Source organism: Symphodus melops (assembly GCF_947650265.1).
Source record: "Symphodus melops genome assembly, chromosome: 21".
NCBI classification, from domain to species: Eukaryota; Metazoa; Chordata; class Actinopteri; order Labriformes; family Labridae; genus Symphodus; species Symphodus melops.
The window spans coordinates 177,050-197,396 of NC_136711.1; the positions used below are offsets into that span (position 1 = coordinate 177,050).

The following is a 20,347-nucleotide window of genomic DNA, read 5'->3' on the forward strand; positions in this document are numbered from 1 at the left end:
TCTATTTTGTATAAAATAGGCTTCTATTGTTAAATTTTATATTAATTATACATAAATTATGTGGTTATTTTCAATATATAAATATACTGTTATAAAAAAACCATAAAGTCATTTCCTCCTCATTGAAGAAAAAAGATTTGAAACTTTTTTTTAGCTCAAAGTGAAGTCCTGGTGTTTGGAGAAGGTTTTTGATTCAATAATTGATACTTCGATGAATGAAACGCAGCAGATGGATTGAAGGCGCCGTCAATGAAGAGTCTCTTTATTAAATCCAGATGATTAAAAATTATTCATGAGAGCGTCACGTCGTTACACACCTGAGGGAAAGATGGTCAAGTTGTTTTTTATATCAAAGTCTAATCTCATGAACAACATCTTCAGTCATCGGAGGATTCAGAAACCTTAGAGCTCAGGAACACAAAGACCTGAGACCTTCAGATGAGCCTCAGATACAGAGATGAAATAACTGAGAACAGTGAACGCTATAGGACCAAGACAAACTGTAAAGTCATCCGCACAGTCGAGTAGTGTGAAGTTATCCCCTTTATTCAAATCAGTATTAAAAAGGAGTCATTTGGATCTGCATTTTTCAAGATGGACGACTAAAACTACAAACTTTAGAGTCAAACTTTAGTTTCCTGCCCTCGTGCAGGAAAAAAGAAGATAGAAAAGTCCCTTAAGATGGGTCCATTCATCAGAAAATAAACCCCATTAATAGAAATCACCTGAGTTACTGAATGGGACTCTGACATCGTCCTCGTACTTCTCCTCCATACAGTGTACCGATTTATTGGACCTGTGTGCACAACAGAAGTCACGCTGCTGTACAAAACTGAGCAGAATATGAAAGATAAACTATGATTCATTAAGAATATATATGTACAGCAACTTAAAGATTATAAACATCAAGTAAAAGGTCATTAAAAATATACAACTTCAACCATTTGTTCCCCACAGTTTAAGGAAGGGAAACTGTCAGAAGAGTTTATTCCAGTCTCTGGTGGCCTCCATGAGGTGGCGCTGTCCGTGGCCGATCCAGTCCTCTTGGTTGTGAAAGAGTCGACCACAGAACCAGCAGGTGAACACCACACACTCCTGTCCACACCCTGATAAAGTGTCCACCACCTCGTACTTTTTCCTGCTCTTTTTCCTTAACTTCATTTTCAAAAGGAATCGTTCTCGGACCGAACTCCGAACCAGCTGAGATGGTGGATTGTGGGACGTCTCACAATTTGTTGGGTTCGTGTCTTGAGCAGCGAGTTCAGAAAGAGCTTGGACTGTTTGCCGAGACAAAGAAACCTTAGAGACAGCTCCTTTGTGTCTGTTGACCACGCTCATGATGTTGGCCACTTCAGGGATGTCAGCATCAGGATGATTGAGCACCACTACAGGCTGGTATCTGCGGGGACATTTGAGCAGCTGTAGATGACTGAACGGGGACAGCCTCAGAGTCCTCGCAGTGTCTTTGGCTACAGGTTTCCATAACATAGGAGACTCTTTCTCAGTCACTGCTTTATGTGACAGTCTTCTAGATTTATTCGCCGTTTCTGGAAGCTCATCAAACAACGTTTTTCGGCGCCTTTTCCTCAGGCTCGGAGGTCTGATGGGCCTCGGAGCGAGGAGGGGTTTCTCAGATTCACACGGTGGAACCTTTGCTTTGAGCTGACTGGGGGAAACGATGGATTGTTTGGATTCTCTCTGAGCACTGTTTTGTATGCTTATCATTTTCTTTACTGCGTTTGAAGCATGTGTAGTAGTTTTGTTTGATGAAACCAGAAAACACTGTGTCTGAGGTCTGGTGGATAAAAAAAAGGGTTGGCTGCTGGAGGCGGGAGCTCCGCTTGTAAGAAGGCTACTTGTGGGAGTGACGAGCTTGAAAAAGACTTTGTTTCCAGAACCATCATTGATTTGGCCGCAGGGAGCCACAGTCTTTGCATCGTGGTTGTTCAGGATCCGGCCTGATTTGGGAGGAGAAATGTATCGGAGTAGGAAGGCCTGCCGACCAGCATGTGGAGCACCCAGTCTGTCAGTAGAGCTCACAGGCATGGCGAGGACCGGCTGTGAGTTCAGGGGGAGCTGAGTGTTTGCCAACCTGAGGACAGGACTACTGGGAGACTGAATAAATGGGACTGACCTCTGTAATAAGAAGCAGGTGGGAGGTGTCTTTGTGGTTTTGTCTGGAGCTGTGTTCTGTGGTGTGCTGGAGAGGAGCACAGGGCCCTTAAAACCTGGACTGTTGACCAAGTAGTGATTTGAAGTCTTGCCAACACCTGACTGGTGAGCAGAGAGAAGAGCTGTCCCTTTGTCAGGACTTTCTGTCTTTGGTACTGACACTGCCACTATCCTATTGTTGGGACTCGGTGTTAAACCGGACTTGTTATTCGACCTGTCTGACCCCGAGGTCATGTAAGAAACGTTTATCTGAGGATTTGAAGAATTGGTTATCAGTTTGAAACCTGGACTGGATTTGACCTGAACTGGTGTGGCCAGCTGATTCTCAGAAGTCCTCAGGAGGACCGGCTGCTTCCCTTCGGGGAACTGAACGATCCGTAGAGTCGTTTTCGTTGGTTTTAAGGAATCCTTGCCTGCACATGCAGATGCCACTCTTTCTTTGTTAAGCTGCTGAGTGATGATTGCGTCAGAATGTTCCTCAACAAAAGTGCCAAAAGAGTTGGACTCACTCTTTCGTTCTGCTGGAGGTTTACTTATAGGAACACTGTCCTCCTCAATCTTAATGATATTAAAGTGTCGAAGCAGCGACTCGGGGGGTTCATCCTCTGAAGGAGGATCATCAACAATGCACTCACTAACCTCATTATCGCTATTCATTGCCGCCCGCTGTTCTTCTACACTCAAGTCTTCCCCACTGACCCTTTCGGCCACTTCTGGTGATTCTGATAAACTCAAAGTAAACTGTGACGCTTCATGAAAAGCACATTTGTCTGCTGAATATCTGGATGGAGGCTCAGAGGTTTGGTAAGTGTTGGGTGAAGTGTGGAATGACTCCTTGGAATAATTGTGAAAAGAAAATACTTCTTGGTTTGGAGAAGAATTTTTTGTGCGGTTTTCTGAGCCTGCGGTTCTTTGTGGGCCTGAAGAGGGCGAGGCTGAGTCTGACAGCACGTCAGCGTTTACTGTAAAAGTTTTAGAATTTGGCTGGCAGTTCTTATTTTTAATCTCTGATCTAACTTTAGGAGGAGTATTACTATTTGCCGTAGTAGCTCGAGGACACCGTTCCACGGTTTTTAACAAACTCCCTTGAAGGTCTTCACCGAGTTTGTCTGCAAACTCGTCCCAACAGTTTCCTTCAGACGCTTTGAGGACTTTTATGGGAGGAAGGTTTTTCTTGGACATTGCTAACAGAGTAGAGAGGTCAGTGACCTTAGCGGCACACATTCTTGTAGTATTACAGACATCAGAAGCGTTGTGCATGGACTCTTCACAGAGTGAATTATGGGACATATTTGTGTGTGAGCAGGAGCTTGGATCTGGCTGACTTTGGTCAGAGTCATCAGTCGTGGGATATGATGCGTCTGCACAGGTACTACTGAGTGACTGTTCTCCTGTATCATCTCTACCTGGAGTACAAACCAGGCTGCTAACCGACATTTCTTCCTCCTCAATCTTCACTTTCACCGTCATAATTTCATCTGGATCCGTCTGAACACAAGAGCCACTTCTTGGTGAAACAGCAGAGCACTGAGATTTGGAGCTCCTGCTGTAAGACCCTTCCCCATTCTCAACAATCACTTGATTTTTGTCTGACCCAGAGGAGCTCACGTCTTCCACCACAGAACCGTTCTGACTGGACAGGTCCAGCTTTGCCGCAGGTATCACTTTGAGTACTAAGTGTTTTTTGCCCTCCACCATCTTGAATCCCATGACTTTGGTTGTGCAGTTTGGGGGCAGAGAGATTTTGTTCTTCACCATCAGAACCGTCAGCCCATTAGGACTGGTGTGAGCTGCAGAATCAGAACCTGCAGTGTATTCACATTCCTGCAACATGACCGACTGCTCCGTGTTCACAGAGCCTTTGCTCCAGAGTCTACTGTCCTTTTTAGCCACAGCTCCGTCTACAAGCTGTTGGCTCTCCTCCAGCGATTTCTCTGCTTGGATGAGCCGGCTGTTGTGGTTTAAAGTGGCAGAGTTGACTTTGGACGTCCTCTGAGTCTCATGGGACTCACTCTTTCTCACCATGAGTTTTAAAGCTGAGGACGCGTTTGTAGGAAAGATGCTTTCTTCTGCAGACTTCCAGAGGTTAGTCCTCTCTGCTTCGTTTTTGTGAACAGCTGCCGTGTGTTTTTTAAGGTACTCGCTCCTCGCCGCTCCGTATCCACAGACCTGGCACGTGAAGGGGAATGTGCTGGAGTGAGCTTTCAGATGCCTCTGGTGATCGTCTTCGTTTGAGCTGATGTGGCGACATTTGGAGCACTTCCACGGGCTCTCGTTATGATGGTGGATGTGCTGCACGAACGTTCCCGCGTCCACTGTGGTGAAGTCGCACCAGTCACAGTTAAACTGTCCGTTCACACTGTGACACATGATGTAGTGTCTGGTGAGCAGCAGCAGAGAGTACTGAACGTCATCGTTACACAGCTCACATGTGACCAGGGTGTTCCTGTGCTCGATGCGATGGCGCTGAAGAGCAGGAAACTCGTTTGTAAAGAAACCGCACAGATCACACGGATAAGTGGGAAGAGAGTCTTTGTGAGCTGCTCGAAAGTGTTTGAGCAGGTCGTTGGGGCTGTAGGTGGAGCCATCTTTACACACGGAGCATTCGAAGCTCAGGATCTTTCCGGAGAACACGGCGCCCTGCTGGACTTTACTGTGACCTTTGGTCACCGTCTGTCGCTCTCTCTTCGTGGGACTCCCATAATCCTTCACCGACGACTCGTCTGCAGCGCTGAAGAGCGACTCATCCGTCACCTCTCTGAAGTGTTTGAACACAAAGTCCTTCACTTTGTCCCGCTCGTCCTCGGGCGCCGGCACGTTACCTCGAGCAGAATCAGGAGGCAACGGTAGCTCATCCATCGTTACCGATCTGCAGAAATCTGAAAAACAAGAAGAAGAATTCAAACAAATGCAGTTACACAAACTTGTTTAAGAATCAGAGTTATACTTTATACTTTTGATACAATCATGACAGAGCTGTTTTTACGGTTCCAGGGTTGCTTCCTGGTTCTCTTATTTGCAGTCTCCTCGGTCCTCGGTCCTCGGCCGAACAGGAAGTAGTTCCAAAGCCGCCATGTTGAGGATCAAAGCTCTTATAGCGAACGGAGGAGAGAGGATGGAGGAGAGAGGAGGCTGATCCGAGGAGCGATGACCGAGGAGACACGAGAGCTGACTTCACGGAAGTCTTTTCACTGACAGACACGCCCCCTTCTCGTATATCACTCAGTGATTGGACGCTGCACAGGATCAGACTTCAGTGAAACAGAGTTTAATAGGGGAGAAAAGAGGGAGATTAAAAAGAGGCTAAACGGAGCGTGGGACATTTAAACAGATGATGAACATCAGTGAGTTTGTAAAGAGTCGCTCTGTGATGAGCTGCCATTAAAAAGAGTCTGACATGAAGATTAACAACCAAATATGAAGCTCTACAACTTCTATCAATACATCCTTCATCTTCATCATCCCTCACACTGTTTGAATGTCTGATGATGATGATGAAGGTCTGATCCCTCACACTGTTTGAATGTCTGATGATGATGATGAAGGTCTGATCCCTCACACTGTTTGAATGTCTGATGATGATGATGAAGGTCTGATCCCTCACACTGTTTGAATGTCTGATGATGATGATGATGATGATGATGAAGGTCTGATCCCTCACACTGTTTGACTGTCTGATGATGATGATGAAGGTCTGATCCCTCACACTGTCTGAATGTCTGATGATGATGATGATGAGGATGAAGGTCTGATCCCTCACACTGTTTGAATGTCTGATGATGATGATGAAGGTCTGATCCCTCACACTGTTTGAATGTCTGATGATGATGATGATGAAGGTCTGATCCCTCACACTGTTTGAATGTCTGATGATGATGATGATGAAGGTCTGATCCCTCACACTGTTTGAATGTCTGATGATGATGATGATGAAGGTCTGATCCCTCACACTGTTTGAATGTCTGATGATGATGATGATGAAGGTCTGATCCCTCACACTGTTTGAATGTCTGATGATGATGATGATGAAGGTCTGATCCCTCACACTGTTTGAATGTCTGATGATGATGATGAAGGTCTGATCCCTCAGACTGTTTGAATGTCTGATGATGATGATGAAGGTCTGATCCCTCACACTGTTTGAATGTCTGATGATGATGATGAAGGTCTGATCCCTCAGACTGTTTGAATGTCTGATGATGATGATGATGATGAAGGTCTGATCCTTCACACTGTTTGAATGTCTGATGATGATGATGAAGGTCTGATCCCTCAGACTGTCTGAATGTCTGATGATGATGATGATGATGATGAAGGTCTGATCCCTCACACTGTTTGAATGTCTGATGATGATGATGATGAAGGTCTGATCCCTCACACTGTTTGAATGTCTGATGATGATGATGAAGGTCTGATCCCTCAGACTGTTTGAATATCTGATGATGATGATGAAGGTCTGATCCCTCAGACTGTTTGAATGTCTGATGATGATGATGATGAAGGTCTGATCCCTCACACTGTTTGAATGTCTGATGATGATGATGATGATGAAGGTCTGATCCCTCACACTGTTTGAATGTCTGATGATGATGAAGGTCTGATCCCTCACACTGTTTGGCTCAATCTCAGTTCCCTTATTTGCACTGAGTGTCCTCCGAGTTGTCTCCTCCACTTGCGTCTAAGTCCCGCCCACCAGAGATGCACGGAGGAAACGAAGCCGAGGAGAGAGGACCGAGGAAATCAGCTTTAAGACACATGAGACGTCGTTTCCTCGACAGCGTCACATGACGCGACGTCAGCTGATCACGTTCAGCTGTCAATCAGCCGAACAGCTGTTTATGTCCACACAAACACGCACACACACACACACACACACACACACACACACACAGTATTATTTCTAATCAAACACACACACTGTATTATTTCTAAGCAAACACACAGTATTATTTCTAATCAAACACACACACTGTATTATTACTAATCAAACACACACTGTATTATTTCTAATCAAACACAAGCACTGTATTATTTCTCATCAAACACACACTGTATTATTACTAATCACACACACTGTATTATTACTAATCACACACACTGTATTATTACTAATCACACACACTGTATTATTACTAATCACACACACTGTATTATTTCTCATCAAACACACACTGTATTATTTCTAATCAAACACACACACAGTATTATTTCTAATCAAACACACACACTGTATTATTACTAATCAAACACACAGTATTATTTCTCATCAAACACACAGTATTATTTCTAATCAAACACACTGTATTATTTCTAATCAAACACACACTGTATTATTACTAATCAAACACACTGTATTATTTCTAATCAAACACACACTGTATTATTACTAATCAAACACACTGTATTATTTCTAATCAAACACACACACTGTATTATGACTAATCAAACACACTGTATTATTTCTAATCAAACACACACTGTATTATTACTAATCAAACACACACTGTATTATTTCTAATCAAACACACACACTGTATTATTTCTAATCAAACACACACTGTATTATTTCTCATCAAACACACTATTATTTCTAATCACACACACACTGTATTATTACTAATCAAACACACTGTATTATTTCTCATCAAACACACTATTATTTCTAATCAAACACACACTGTATTATTACTAATCAAACACACTGTATTATTTCTAATCAAACACACACTGTATTATTACTAATCAAACACACACACTGTATTATTACTAATCAAACACACACACAGTATTATTTCTAATCAAAGACACACGCACTGTATTATTTCTAATCAAACACACACAGTATTATTTCTAATCAAACACACACACTGTATTATTTCTAATCAAACACACACTGTATTATTACTAATGAAACACACACACTGTATTATTTCTAATCAAACACACACACTATTATTACTAATCAAACACACACACTGTATTATTACTAATCAAACACACACACTGTATTATTACTAATCAAACACACACACTATTATTACTAATCAAACACACACACTGTATTATTTCTCATCAAACACACACAGTATTATTTCTAATCAAACACACTATTATTACTAATCAAACACACACTGTATTATTACTAATCAAACACACACTGTATTATTTATAATCAAACACACACACACTGTATTATTTCTAATCAAACACACACACAGTATTATTTCTAATCAAACACACTATTATTACTAATCAAACACACTGTATTATTACTAATCAAACACACACTGTATTATTACTAATCAAACACACACACTATTATTTCTAATCAAACACACACACTATTATTACTAATCAAAGACACACACTGTATTATTTCTCATCAAACACACACACTGTATTATTTCTAATCAAACACACACTATTATTTCTAATCAAACACACACACTGTATTATTTCTCATCAAACACACTGTATTATTTCTAATCAAACACACACACAGTATTATTTCTCATCAAACACACACTATTATTTCTAATCACACACACACACTGTATTATTTCTCATCAAACACACACAGTATTATTTCTCATCAAACACACACACAGTATTATTTCTAATCAAACACACACACACTGTATTATTTCTAATCAAACACACACACTGTATTATTTCTAATCAAACACACACTGTATTATTTCTAATCAAACACACACTGTATTATTTCTCATCAAACGCACACTATTATTTCTAATCACACACACACTGTATTATTACTAATCAAACACACACTGTATTATTACTAATCAAACACACACTGTATTATTTCTAATCAAACACACACAGTATTATTTCTAATCAAACACACACAGTATTATTTCTAATCAAACACACACTGTATTATTACTAATCAAACACACACACTGTATTATTTCTAATCAAACACACACACTATTATTACTAATCAAACACACACTGTATTATTTCTAATCAAACACACACACTGTATTATTTCTAATCACACACACACTGTATTATTTCTAATCACACACACACTATTATTTCTAATCAAACACACACTGTATTATTTCTAATCAAACACGCACACTGTATTATTTCTCATCAAACACACACTGTATTATTACTAATCAAACACACACTGTATTATTACTAATCAAACACACACACACTATTATTTCTAATCAAACACACAGTATTATTTCTAATCAAACACACACTGTATTATTTCTAATCAAACACACACACTGTATTATTACTAATCAAACACACACACTGTATTATTTCTAATCAAACACACAAACTGTATTATTTCTAATCAAACACACTATGATTTCTAATCAAACACACACACTGTAGTATTACTAATCAAACACACACAGTATTATTTCTAATCAAACACACACACTGTATTATTTCTAAGCAAACACACAGTATTATTTCTAATCAAACACACACACTGTATTATTACTAATCAAACACACACTGTATTATTTCTAATCAAACACAAGCACTGTATTATTTCTCATCAAACACACACTGTATTATTACTAATCACACACACTGTATTATTACTAATCACACACACTGTATTATTACTAATCACACACACTGTATTATTACTAATCACACACACTGTATTATTTCTCATCAAACACACACTGTATTATTTCTAATCAAACACACACACAGTATTATTTCTAATCAAACACACACTGTATTATTACTAATCAAACACACAGTATTATTTCTCATCAAACACACACAGTATTATTTCTAATCAAACACACTGTATTATTTCTAATCAAACACACACTGTATTATTACTAATCAAACACACTGTATTATTTCTAATCAAACACACACTGTATTATTACTAATCAAACACACTGTATTATTTCTAATCAAACACACACACAGTATTATTTCTAATCAAACACACACACTGTATTATTACTAATCAAACACACAGTATTATTTCTCATCAAACACACACAGTATTATTTCTAATCAAACACACTGTATTATTTCTAATCAAACACACACACTGTATTATTACTAATCAAACACACTGTATTATTTCTAATCAAACACACACTGTATTATTACTAATCAAACACACACTGTATTATTTCTAATCAAACACACACACTGTATTATTTCTAATCAAACACACACTGTATTATTTCTCATCAAACACACTATTATTTCTAATCACACACACACTGTATTATTACTAATCAAACACACTGTATTATTTCTCATCAAACACACTATTATTTCTAATCAAACACACACTGTATTATTACTAATCAAACACACTGTATTATTTCTAATCAAACACACTGTATTATTACTAATCAAACACACACACTGTATTATTACTAATCAAACACACACACAGTATTATTTCTAATCAAAGACACACGCACTGTATTATTTCTAATCAAACACACACAGTATTATTTCTAATCAAACACACACTGTATTATTACTAATCAAACACACACTGTATTATTTCTAATCAAACACACACACTATTATTACTAATCAAACACACACACTGTATTATTTCTAATCAAACACACACTGTATTATTACTAATGAAACACACACACTGTATTATTTCTAATCAAACACACACACTATTATTACTAATCAAACACACACACTGTATTATTACTAATCAAACACACACACTGTATTATTACTAATCAAACACACACACTATTATTACTAATCAAACACACACACTGTATTATTTCTAATCAAACACACTATTATTACTAATCAAACACACACACTGTATTATTACTAATCAAACACACACTGTATTATTTATAATCAAACACACACACACTGTATTATTTCTAATCAAACACACACACAGTATTATTTCTAATCAAACACACTATTATTACTAATCAAACACACTGTATTATTACTAATCAAACACACACTGTATTATTACTAATCAAACACACACACTATTATTTCTAATCAAACACACACACTATTATTACTAATCAAAGACACACACTGTATTATTTCTCATCAAACACACACACTGTATTATTTCTAATCAAACACACACTATTATTTCTAATCAAACACACACACTGTATTATTTCTCATCAAACACACTGTATTATTTCTAATCAAACACACACACAGTATTATTTCTCATCAAACACACACTGTATTATTTCTAATCACGCACTGTATTATTTCTCATCAAACACACACAGTATTATTTCTCATCAAACACACACACAGTATTATTTCTAATCAAACACACACACACTGTATTATTTCTAATCAAACACACACACTGTATTATTTCTAATCAAACACACACTGTATTATTTCTAATCAAACACACACTGTATTATTTCTCATCAAACACACACTATTATTTCTAATCACACACACACTGTATTATTACTAATCAAACACACACTGTATTATTACTAATCAAACACACACTGTATTATTTCTAATCAAACACACACAGTATTATTTCTAATCAAACACACACTGTATTATTACTAATCAAACACACACACTGTATTTCTAATCAAACACACACACTATTATTTCTAATCAAACACACACACTATTATTACTAATCAAACACACACACTGTATTATTTCTAATCACACACACACTGTATTATTTCTAATCACACACACACTATTATTTCTAATCAAACACACACTGTATTATTTCTAATCAAACACGCACACTGTATTATTTCTCATCAAACACACACTGTATTATTACTAATCAAACACACACTGTATTATTACTAATCAAACACACACACACTATTATTTCTAATCAAACACACAGTATTATTTCTAATCAAACACACACTGTATTATTTCTAATCAAACACACACACTGTATTATTACTAATCAAACACACACACTGTATTATTTCTAATCAAACACACAAACTGTATTATTTCTAATCAAACACACTATGATTTCTAATCAAACACACACACTGTATTATTACTAATCAAACACACACACAGTATTATTTCTAATCAAACACACACACACTATTATTTCTAATCAAACACACACTGTATTATTTCTAATCAAACACGCACACTGTATTATTTCTCATCAAACACACTGCATTATTACTAATCAAACACACACACACTATTATTTCTAATCAAACACACACACACACTATTATTTCTAATCAAACACACACAGTATTATTTCTAATCAAACACACACTATTATTTCTAATCAAACACACACACTGTATTATTACTAATCAAACACACACTGTATTATTTCTAATCAAACACACTATGATTTCTAATCAAACACACACACACACAGTATTATTACTAATCAAACACACACACTGTATTATTTCTAATCAAACACACACACTGTATTATTTCTAATCAAACACACACACTGTATTATTTCTAATCAAACACACACACTATTATTTCTAATCAAACACACAGTATTATTTCTAATCAAACACACACTGTATTATTTCTAATCAAACACACACACTGTATTATTTCTAATCAAACACACACACTGTATTATTTCTAATCAAACACACACACTGTATTATTTCTAATCAAACACACACTGTATTATTTCTAATCAAACACACACACTGTATTATTACTAATCAAGCACACACACTGTATTATTTCTAATCAAACACACACACTGTATTATTTCTAATCAAACACACTATGATTTCTAATCAAACACACACACACAGTATTATTACTAATCAAACACACACACTGTATTATTACTAATCAAGCACACACACTGTATTATTTCTAATCAAACACACACACTGTATTATTTCTAATCAAACACACACACACTGTATTATTTCTAATCAAACACACACTGTATTATTTCTAATCAAACACACACACTGTATTATTTCTAATCAAACACACACACTGTATTATTTCTAATCAAACACACACTGTATTATTACTAATCAAGCACACACACTGTATTATTACTAATCAAGCACACACACTGTATTATTACTAATCAAGCACACACACTGTATTATTACTAATCAAACACACACACTGTATTATTTCTAATCAAACACACACACTGTATTATGTATAATCAAACACACACACTGTATTATGTATAATCAAACACACTATTATTTCTAATCAAACACACACTGTATTATTTCTAATCAAACACACACACAGTATTATTACTAATCAAACACACACTATTATTTCTAATAATAAATAATAATAATAATAATAATACATTTAATTTGTAAGCGCTTTTACAAGGGCTCAAAGGCACTTTACATGTAAAAAAGAAATCACAGTAAACAGTTAAAAACAGTAGAAGAACATTAAAAGACAGAGAAACAGAAAGAGAAGAGGGGAAAGAAGAAGTTAAGTATTAAAAGCTAGTTTATAGAGGTGGGTTTTGAGCATGGTCTTGAAAGTTGGGAGGTGTGTGCAGGAACGGATGGGTTTGGGGAGTGAGTTCCAGAGGGAGGGGGCAGCGATGGAGAAGGTTCCGTCTCCCCAGGTTCGGCGCTTGGTCCGTGTAGGTGGGGAGAGGGTGCTTCCTTTAGATGAGCGGAGGTCACGGGAGGGGGTGTGGTGGTGAAGCAGGTCAGTGAGGTAAGGTGGGGCCAGGTTATTTAGTGCTCTGTGTGTGAGGAGGATGATTTTAAACTATGCGGTGAGTGATGGGGAGCCAGTGCAGGTCACGGAGGACAGGGGTGATGTGGTCTCTGGAGCGGGTGTGGGTGAGCAGGCGTGCGGCTGAGTTCTGGATGTATTGCAGTTTATTGAGGAGTTTGGATGGTAAACCATGGAGGATGCTGTTACAGTAATCCAGTCTGGATGTGATGAATGCATGGATGAGGGTTTCTGCAGCAGGGAAGGTGAGTGAGGGGCGGAGGCGGGCAATGTTTTTGAGGTGGAAGAAGGCGGTCCTGGTGATGTGTTTGATGTGGAGGTCGAACCTTAGGTTATTGTCAAAGATGATTCCTAGGTTGCGGGTGTGCGGTGAGGGGGATAGAGTGCAGTTATCAAAGGTGAGGGAGAAGTTGTGACTGGCTTTGGTGCGGGATGTGGGGTCAATGATGATTATGTCTGATTTATCGCTGTTGAGTTGAAGATAGTTTGCTTGCATCCATGATTTGATTTCGGTGAGGCAGTTTCTGAGTGTGGAGTGGGTGGTGTTGGAGATGGCTTTGGAGGAGATGTATAGTTGGATGTCATCGGCGTAGCAGTGAAACTGAAGGTTATGTTGACGGATGATCTGGCCAAGGGGGAGGAGGTAAAGAATGAAGAGGAGGGGACCAAGCACCGACCCCTGGGGGACACCTTGTGACAGGGGAGCGGTGGGAGAGCGGTTCTAATCAAACACACACTGTATTATTTCTAATCACACACACACACAGTATTATTACTAATCAAACACACACACTGTATTATTACTAATCAAACACACACTGTATTATTACTAATCAAACACACACACTATTATTTCTAATCAAACACACACACTGTATTATTTCTAATCAAACACACAAACACTGTATTATTTCTAATCAAACACACACACTGTATTATTTCTAATCAAACACACACACACTGTATTATTACTAATCAAACACACACACTATTATTTCTAATCAAACACACACTGTATTATTTCTAATCACACACACACTGTATTATTTCTAATCAAACACACACTATTATTTCTAATCAAACACACACACACTGTATTATTTCTAATCAAACACACACACTGTATTATTACTAATCAAACACACACACACTGTATTATTTCTAATCAAACACACACACACTGTATTATTTCTAATCACACACACACACAGTATTATTACTAATCAAACACACACACTGTATTATTTCTAATCAAACACAGTTACATTGTCTCTTGATAACAAACACCTGAAGAACAACCTGCAGTCTGTTTCAAACCAAAAGGACAGTTTCTACTGACTCAAAGATTTCATTTTGAATTGTCTATAATTATTGATTATTATTAATCAGTTTGGACTGAACCTCGCCTGTATTTAGACAACCAACTCTGTATTTTATAAACACAGATATTTATGTGTCAGGATACTGAAAATGATTGATTAGAATCTAAATGATGAAACTTTGTGAAGATCAATAAGTGAGAATATAAAACAGACTCTTCTTCATCAAACTGTCATCATCATCATCATCAGACATTCAAACAGTCTGAGGGATCAGACCTTCATCCTCATCATCAGACATTCAAACAGTGTGAGGGATCAGACCTTCATCATCATCATCAGACATTCAAACAGTGTGAGGGATCAGACCTTCATCATCATCCTCATCATCATCAGACATTCAAACAGTGTGAGGGATCAGACCTTCATCATCATCATCATCAGACATTCAAACAGTGTGAGGGATCAGACCTTCATCATCATCCTCATCATCATCAGACATTCAAACAGTGTGAGGGATCAGACCTTCATCATCATCATCATCATCATCAGACATTCAAACAGTGTGAGGGATCAGACCTTCATCATCATCATCATCAGACATTCAAACAGTGTGAGGGATCAGACCTTCATCATCATCCTCATCATCATCAGACATTCAAACAGTGTGAGGGATCAGACCTTCATCATCATCATCATCATCAGACATTCAAACAGTGTGAGGGATCAGACCTTCATCATCCTCATCATCATCAGACATTCAAACAGTGTGAGGGATCAGACCTTCATCATCATCATCAGACATTCAAACAGTGTGAGGGATCAGACCTTCATCATCATCATCAGACATTCAAACAGTGTGAGGGATCAGACCTTCATCATCATCATCAGACATTCAAACAGTGTGAGGGATGATGAAGATGAAGGATGTATTGATAGAAGTTGTAGAGCTTCATATTTGGTTGTTAATCTTCATGTCAGACTCTTTTTAATGGCAGCTCATCACAGAGCGACTCTTTACAAACTCACTGATGTTCATCATCTGTTTAAATGTCCCACGCTCCGTTTAGCCTCTTTTTAATCTCCCTCTTTTCTCCCCTATTAAACTCTGTTTCACTGAAGTCTGATCCTGTGCAGCGTCCAATCACTGAGTGATATACGAGAAGGGGGCGTGTCTGTCAGTGAAAAGACTTCCATGAAGTCGGCTCTCGTGTCTCCTCGGTCATCGCTCCTCGGATCAGCCTCCTCTCTCCTCCATCCTCTCTCCTCCGTTCGCTATAAGAGCTTTGATCCTCAACATGGCGGCTTTGGAACTACTTCCTGTTCAGCCGAGGACCGAGGAGACTGCAAATAAGGGACTTGAGATGCCGTGGGCGCCATATTAAAAATCTTAACACCCCAATATCATTTTTTAATGCCTTTCACTAAAAATGACATCACTAAAGGAACCATTCTTCTGAAGTCTCGAGCTGCGCATTAAGTTTGACCCACATGTATAAAAGAAGTCAAGACAAAGTGATTACCTGGTAACCTTAGTGCTCGCCGTGTCTGAAGAAGACGAGCTGAAACACGCCGTCTGAAAGAATAAAAAAACTGTAATTAACTAATTGTCAATTTCTTAAAGAAAACATTAATATTTTCACCAAATCTTAAAAAAAACCTTTGTGTAATTATCAACATCAAAGGGTAATATGATGATCAGAGAACTGAAACGGGCACTTTGAACACTTTTCTCTCTCGCTCTTCACTTCTGACCAGCTTCTCCTGCTCGACTCAAACAGGTGGAGGACGCCAGCGTTGACCTCTGACATCTCCCCACTTATTTAACTCCTGATTATGGTAAAGAGTGTCATCACTTCTAAATACAGCAGCGAGCTGTTTTATCACCAGCTTTCATCACAGTGTAAATATGTCATTAGAACTGAACGGTTCTTATCCCACACAGGCGGTCCGGTCAAACGGCGCTCTGCTGGTAAAGCCGCAGAGCAGTGTTAACACGCTTTCTAACCCAACTTTTATGAAATAATCACATGCGTGCATGTGGCTATCTATTCCACACACACACGATAAAATTAATAATAAAAAAAGTGAGGGAAAGCTAAATCAGCCTCTCTCTCTCTGCGTCACCTGCTGACACAGCGTCAGCCATATGGTCAAGAATGCATCACTGATCTGCATTAAAGGAGCAGTCTGTAGCTCCGCCCCCTAGTGTTTAAAATGAGAACTGCAGTCTAAACTCTAATCATCACAGAGAGCTGTCTCCCCCTCCTCTCTCACAGGTCAGCATGTGGTGGACACTGTAGCTTCAGTGTTTAGCCAGCTCCGCATGGACACTGTAGCTTCAGTGTTTAGCCAGCTCTGCATGTGGTGGACACTGTAGCTTCAGTGTTTAGCCAGCTCTGCATGTGGTGGACACTGTAGCTTCAGTGTTTAGCCAGCTCTGCATGTAGAGACACTGTAGCTTCAGTGTTTAGCCAGCTCTGCATGTGGTGGACACTGTAGCTTCAGTGTTTAGCCAGCTCTGCATGTAGAGACACTGTAGCTTCAGTGTTTAGCCAGCTCTGCATGTAGAGACACTGTAGCTTCAGTGTTTAGCCAGCTCTGCATGTGGTGCACACTGTAGCTTCAGTGTTTAGCCAGCTCTGCATGTGGTGGACACTGTAGCTTCAGTGTTTAGCCAGCTCTGCATGGGTCTGTAAAGCTTTCTGCGTTCTAACCTCTCTCCATGTTTCATCTCCAACATTGATCCTAGTTTGAGCAGCTTTCTGCTGCTGGAGCTTATTAGAAACATGCAGAGGCTTTTTAGCTCGGGTACAATCACTTCTATCTGAAGCAGTTCCACTGCCCGCTTCCATCGCTGCAACACCTGTTCACCTGATAACTGCTCTCATATCTGGCAAACCCAGGGGCGTCCAAAACGGCCTTCAAAGCCCCGCCTACCTTCTCTGGTCCAATCAGATCCAGAGCATTCAGGAGCAGAATCTAAAGTTAGAAGGAGGACATACTGGCTGCTGCATTGTTGTCAGAGAAGCTTCAACACAGCAGGTTTCCTTCATGATCACACAGGAAGAGAGCAGCTCTCTGATTGGTCCTTTAAGTTATACAGCTCTCTGATTGGTCCTTTAACTTTAACTAAACAATATCTGAATATCATTTTCAGTGTAAATTCTTCATCATCACTTTAAACTTTAACTACTGACTAAATTAAACAACCGTTTACGATGAGAGCTGAAAGAACACACACACACACACACACACACACACACACACACACACACACACACACACACACACACACACACACACACACACACACACACACCTGCAGAAGAAGAAAAGAAAAGTTCCGTCACTTCTCTCAGAACCAAAACACCGGGACTAAATACGGGAGACAAGACATAGACACACACCGGGCCAGTACCGGGATGTCATCGGGACAAACAACGGGACAGTCCCGGTCCAACATGTTGTCCTCAGAGCCATTAGTCTGTGTGAAGTTTAAACACGTTTGAACAGAGCGTCAGTGAACGCATCATACACACTTCAACAAACAGACTAGTTACACACAGTTTATTTATTATAAAGAGTGTGTGTACGTGTGTTTGTACGTGTGTTTGTGTGTTTGTGTGTGTGTGTGTCTGTGTGTGTGTGTGTGTGTGTGTGTGTGTGTGCGTGTGTGTGAGTCAGAGTGTGGACTTTAATGACTTCTCTCTCGCCGTAGTGACGCTCAAAGTTACATTAAACGATTCTTACCGTGAAGTGTGATGACGTCGCTGCTCCGGTAAGTCAGCGGCGGACATTAAAGCTGCAGATCAAACACAAACCGCTTTAACGGGAGTCTTCCTTCCTCTCTGAGGAACACAGCCACGGCGGCCATGACACTCCATCCGGGTCCTTCTGTTCCGACACCAGCGGAGGAATACACACTGTTCTTACAACAACAAACTAGTGCCACTAAAACCACCTTTTTACCACTGTCACCGGAGAAGACGTCAAAAGTGTTTCACAACGTGACATGAAGGGCTCACGGTGTTTAAGCAGCACGAGCCTTACGTCATCACCGTGTGTCTGTGTGTGTGTGTGTGTGTGTGTGTGTGTGTGTGTGGAAGCAGCTATGAACAGCAATGGCGGATTGACGCCATTTCCTCTTTTAACTGCATGAAGCTGATTCTGTTGACCGACACACACATACACACACACACACACACACACACACACACACACACACACAGAGGACTTTATATTGTTACTGTAACATGGTTCTACTGCAGTGACGTCATAAATGGCTCACTGAACCTGCGTTCATCTCAAACATGAAAATCAGACTGCAGGATTTCTTTATCGTGATCCGGATCAAGGTGGACGCTTTTCTCCGCTACGTCACTTTCTCTAGTTAAACCTGTTACTGAATTTCACCTTAAAGATGCTGAGACTGATTCCGCCATTAAGAAAACTGCTCAACAAGCCGCTTCACACACCGTGAACGAGGCGAGGCACTCGCATGCCCTGAACGAGGCAAGGCACTCGCTTGCCCTGAGCGAGGCAAGGCACAGCGATGCAAACTTTTCCAAACCAACGGCAGCTGACCATGCTAACATTTCCAAATCAACAGCAACTGACCACGCTAACATTTCCAAACCAACAACGGCTGACCACGCCAACATTTCCAAACCAACAACGGCTGACCACGCCAACATTTCCAAACCAACAACGGCTGACCACGCCAACATTTCCAAACCAACAACGGCTGACCACGCCAACATTTCCAAACCAACGGCGGCTGACCACGCTAACATTTCCAAACCAACAACGGCTGACCACGCTTAAATTTCCAAACCAACGGCAGCTGACCATGCTAACATTTCCAAATCAACAGCAACTGACCACGCTAACATTTCCAAACCAACAACGGCTGACCACGCCAACATTTCCAAACCAACGGCGGCTGACCACGCCAACATTTCCAAACCAAGAGACCACGCCAACATTTCCAAACCAACGGCGGCTGACCACGCTAACATTTCCAAACCAACAACGGCTGACCATTCTAACATTTTCAAACCAACGGTAGCTGACCACGCTAAAATTGCCAAACCAACGGCAGCTGACCACGCTTAAATTTCCAAACCAACGGCAGCTGACCACGCTAA

General features: G+C 39.7%; 1 protein-coding gene and 1 long non-coding RNA gene across 2 annotated transcripts; one reads left to right on the plus strand and one right to left on the minus strand.

Annotated features, from left to right (window-relative positions):
- Positions 1-531: 531 nt before the first annotated feature.
- On the minus strand, positions 532-19,326 carry LOC306842463 (zinc finger protein 518A). Its single transcript, XM_079372743.1, has 3 exons — positions 18,951-19,326; positions 16,721-16,773; positions 532-5,051 (listed from the first exon to the last, which is right to left on the minus strand). The coding sequence occupies exons 1-3, from the start codon at positions 18,995-18,997 to the stop codon at positions 976-978; spliced, it is 4,176 nt and encodes a 1,391-aa protein (XP_079228869.1). The 5' UTR covers positions 18,998-19,326; the 3' UTR covers positions 532-975.
- LOC306817281 lies at positions 6,842-15,271 on the plus strand. Its single transcript, XR_013778008.1, has 2 exons — positions 6,842-7,091; positions 15,140-15,271. It is a non-coding gene; the product is annotated as an uncharacterized lncRNA (long non-coding RNA).
- Positions 19,327-20,347: the final 1,021 nt, after the last annotated feature.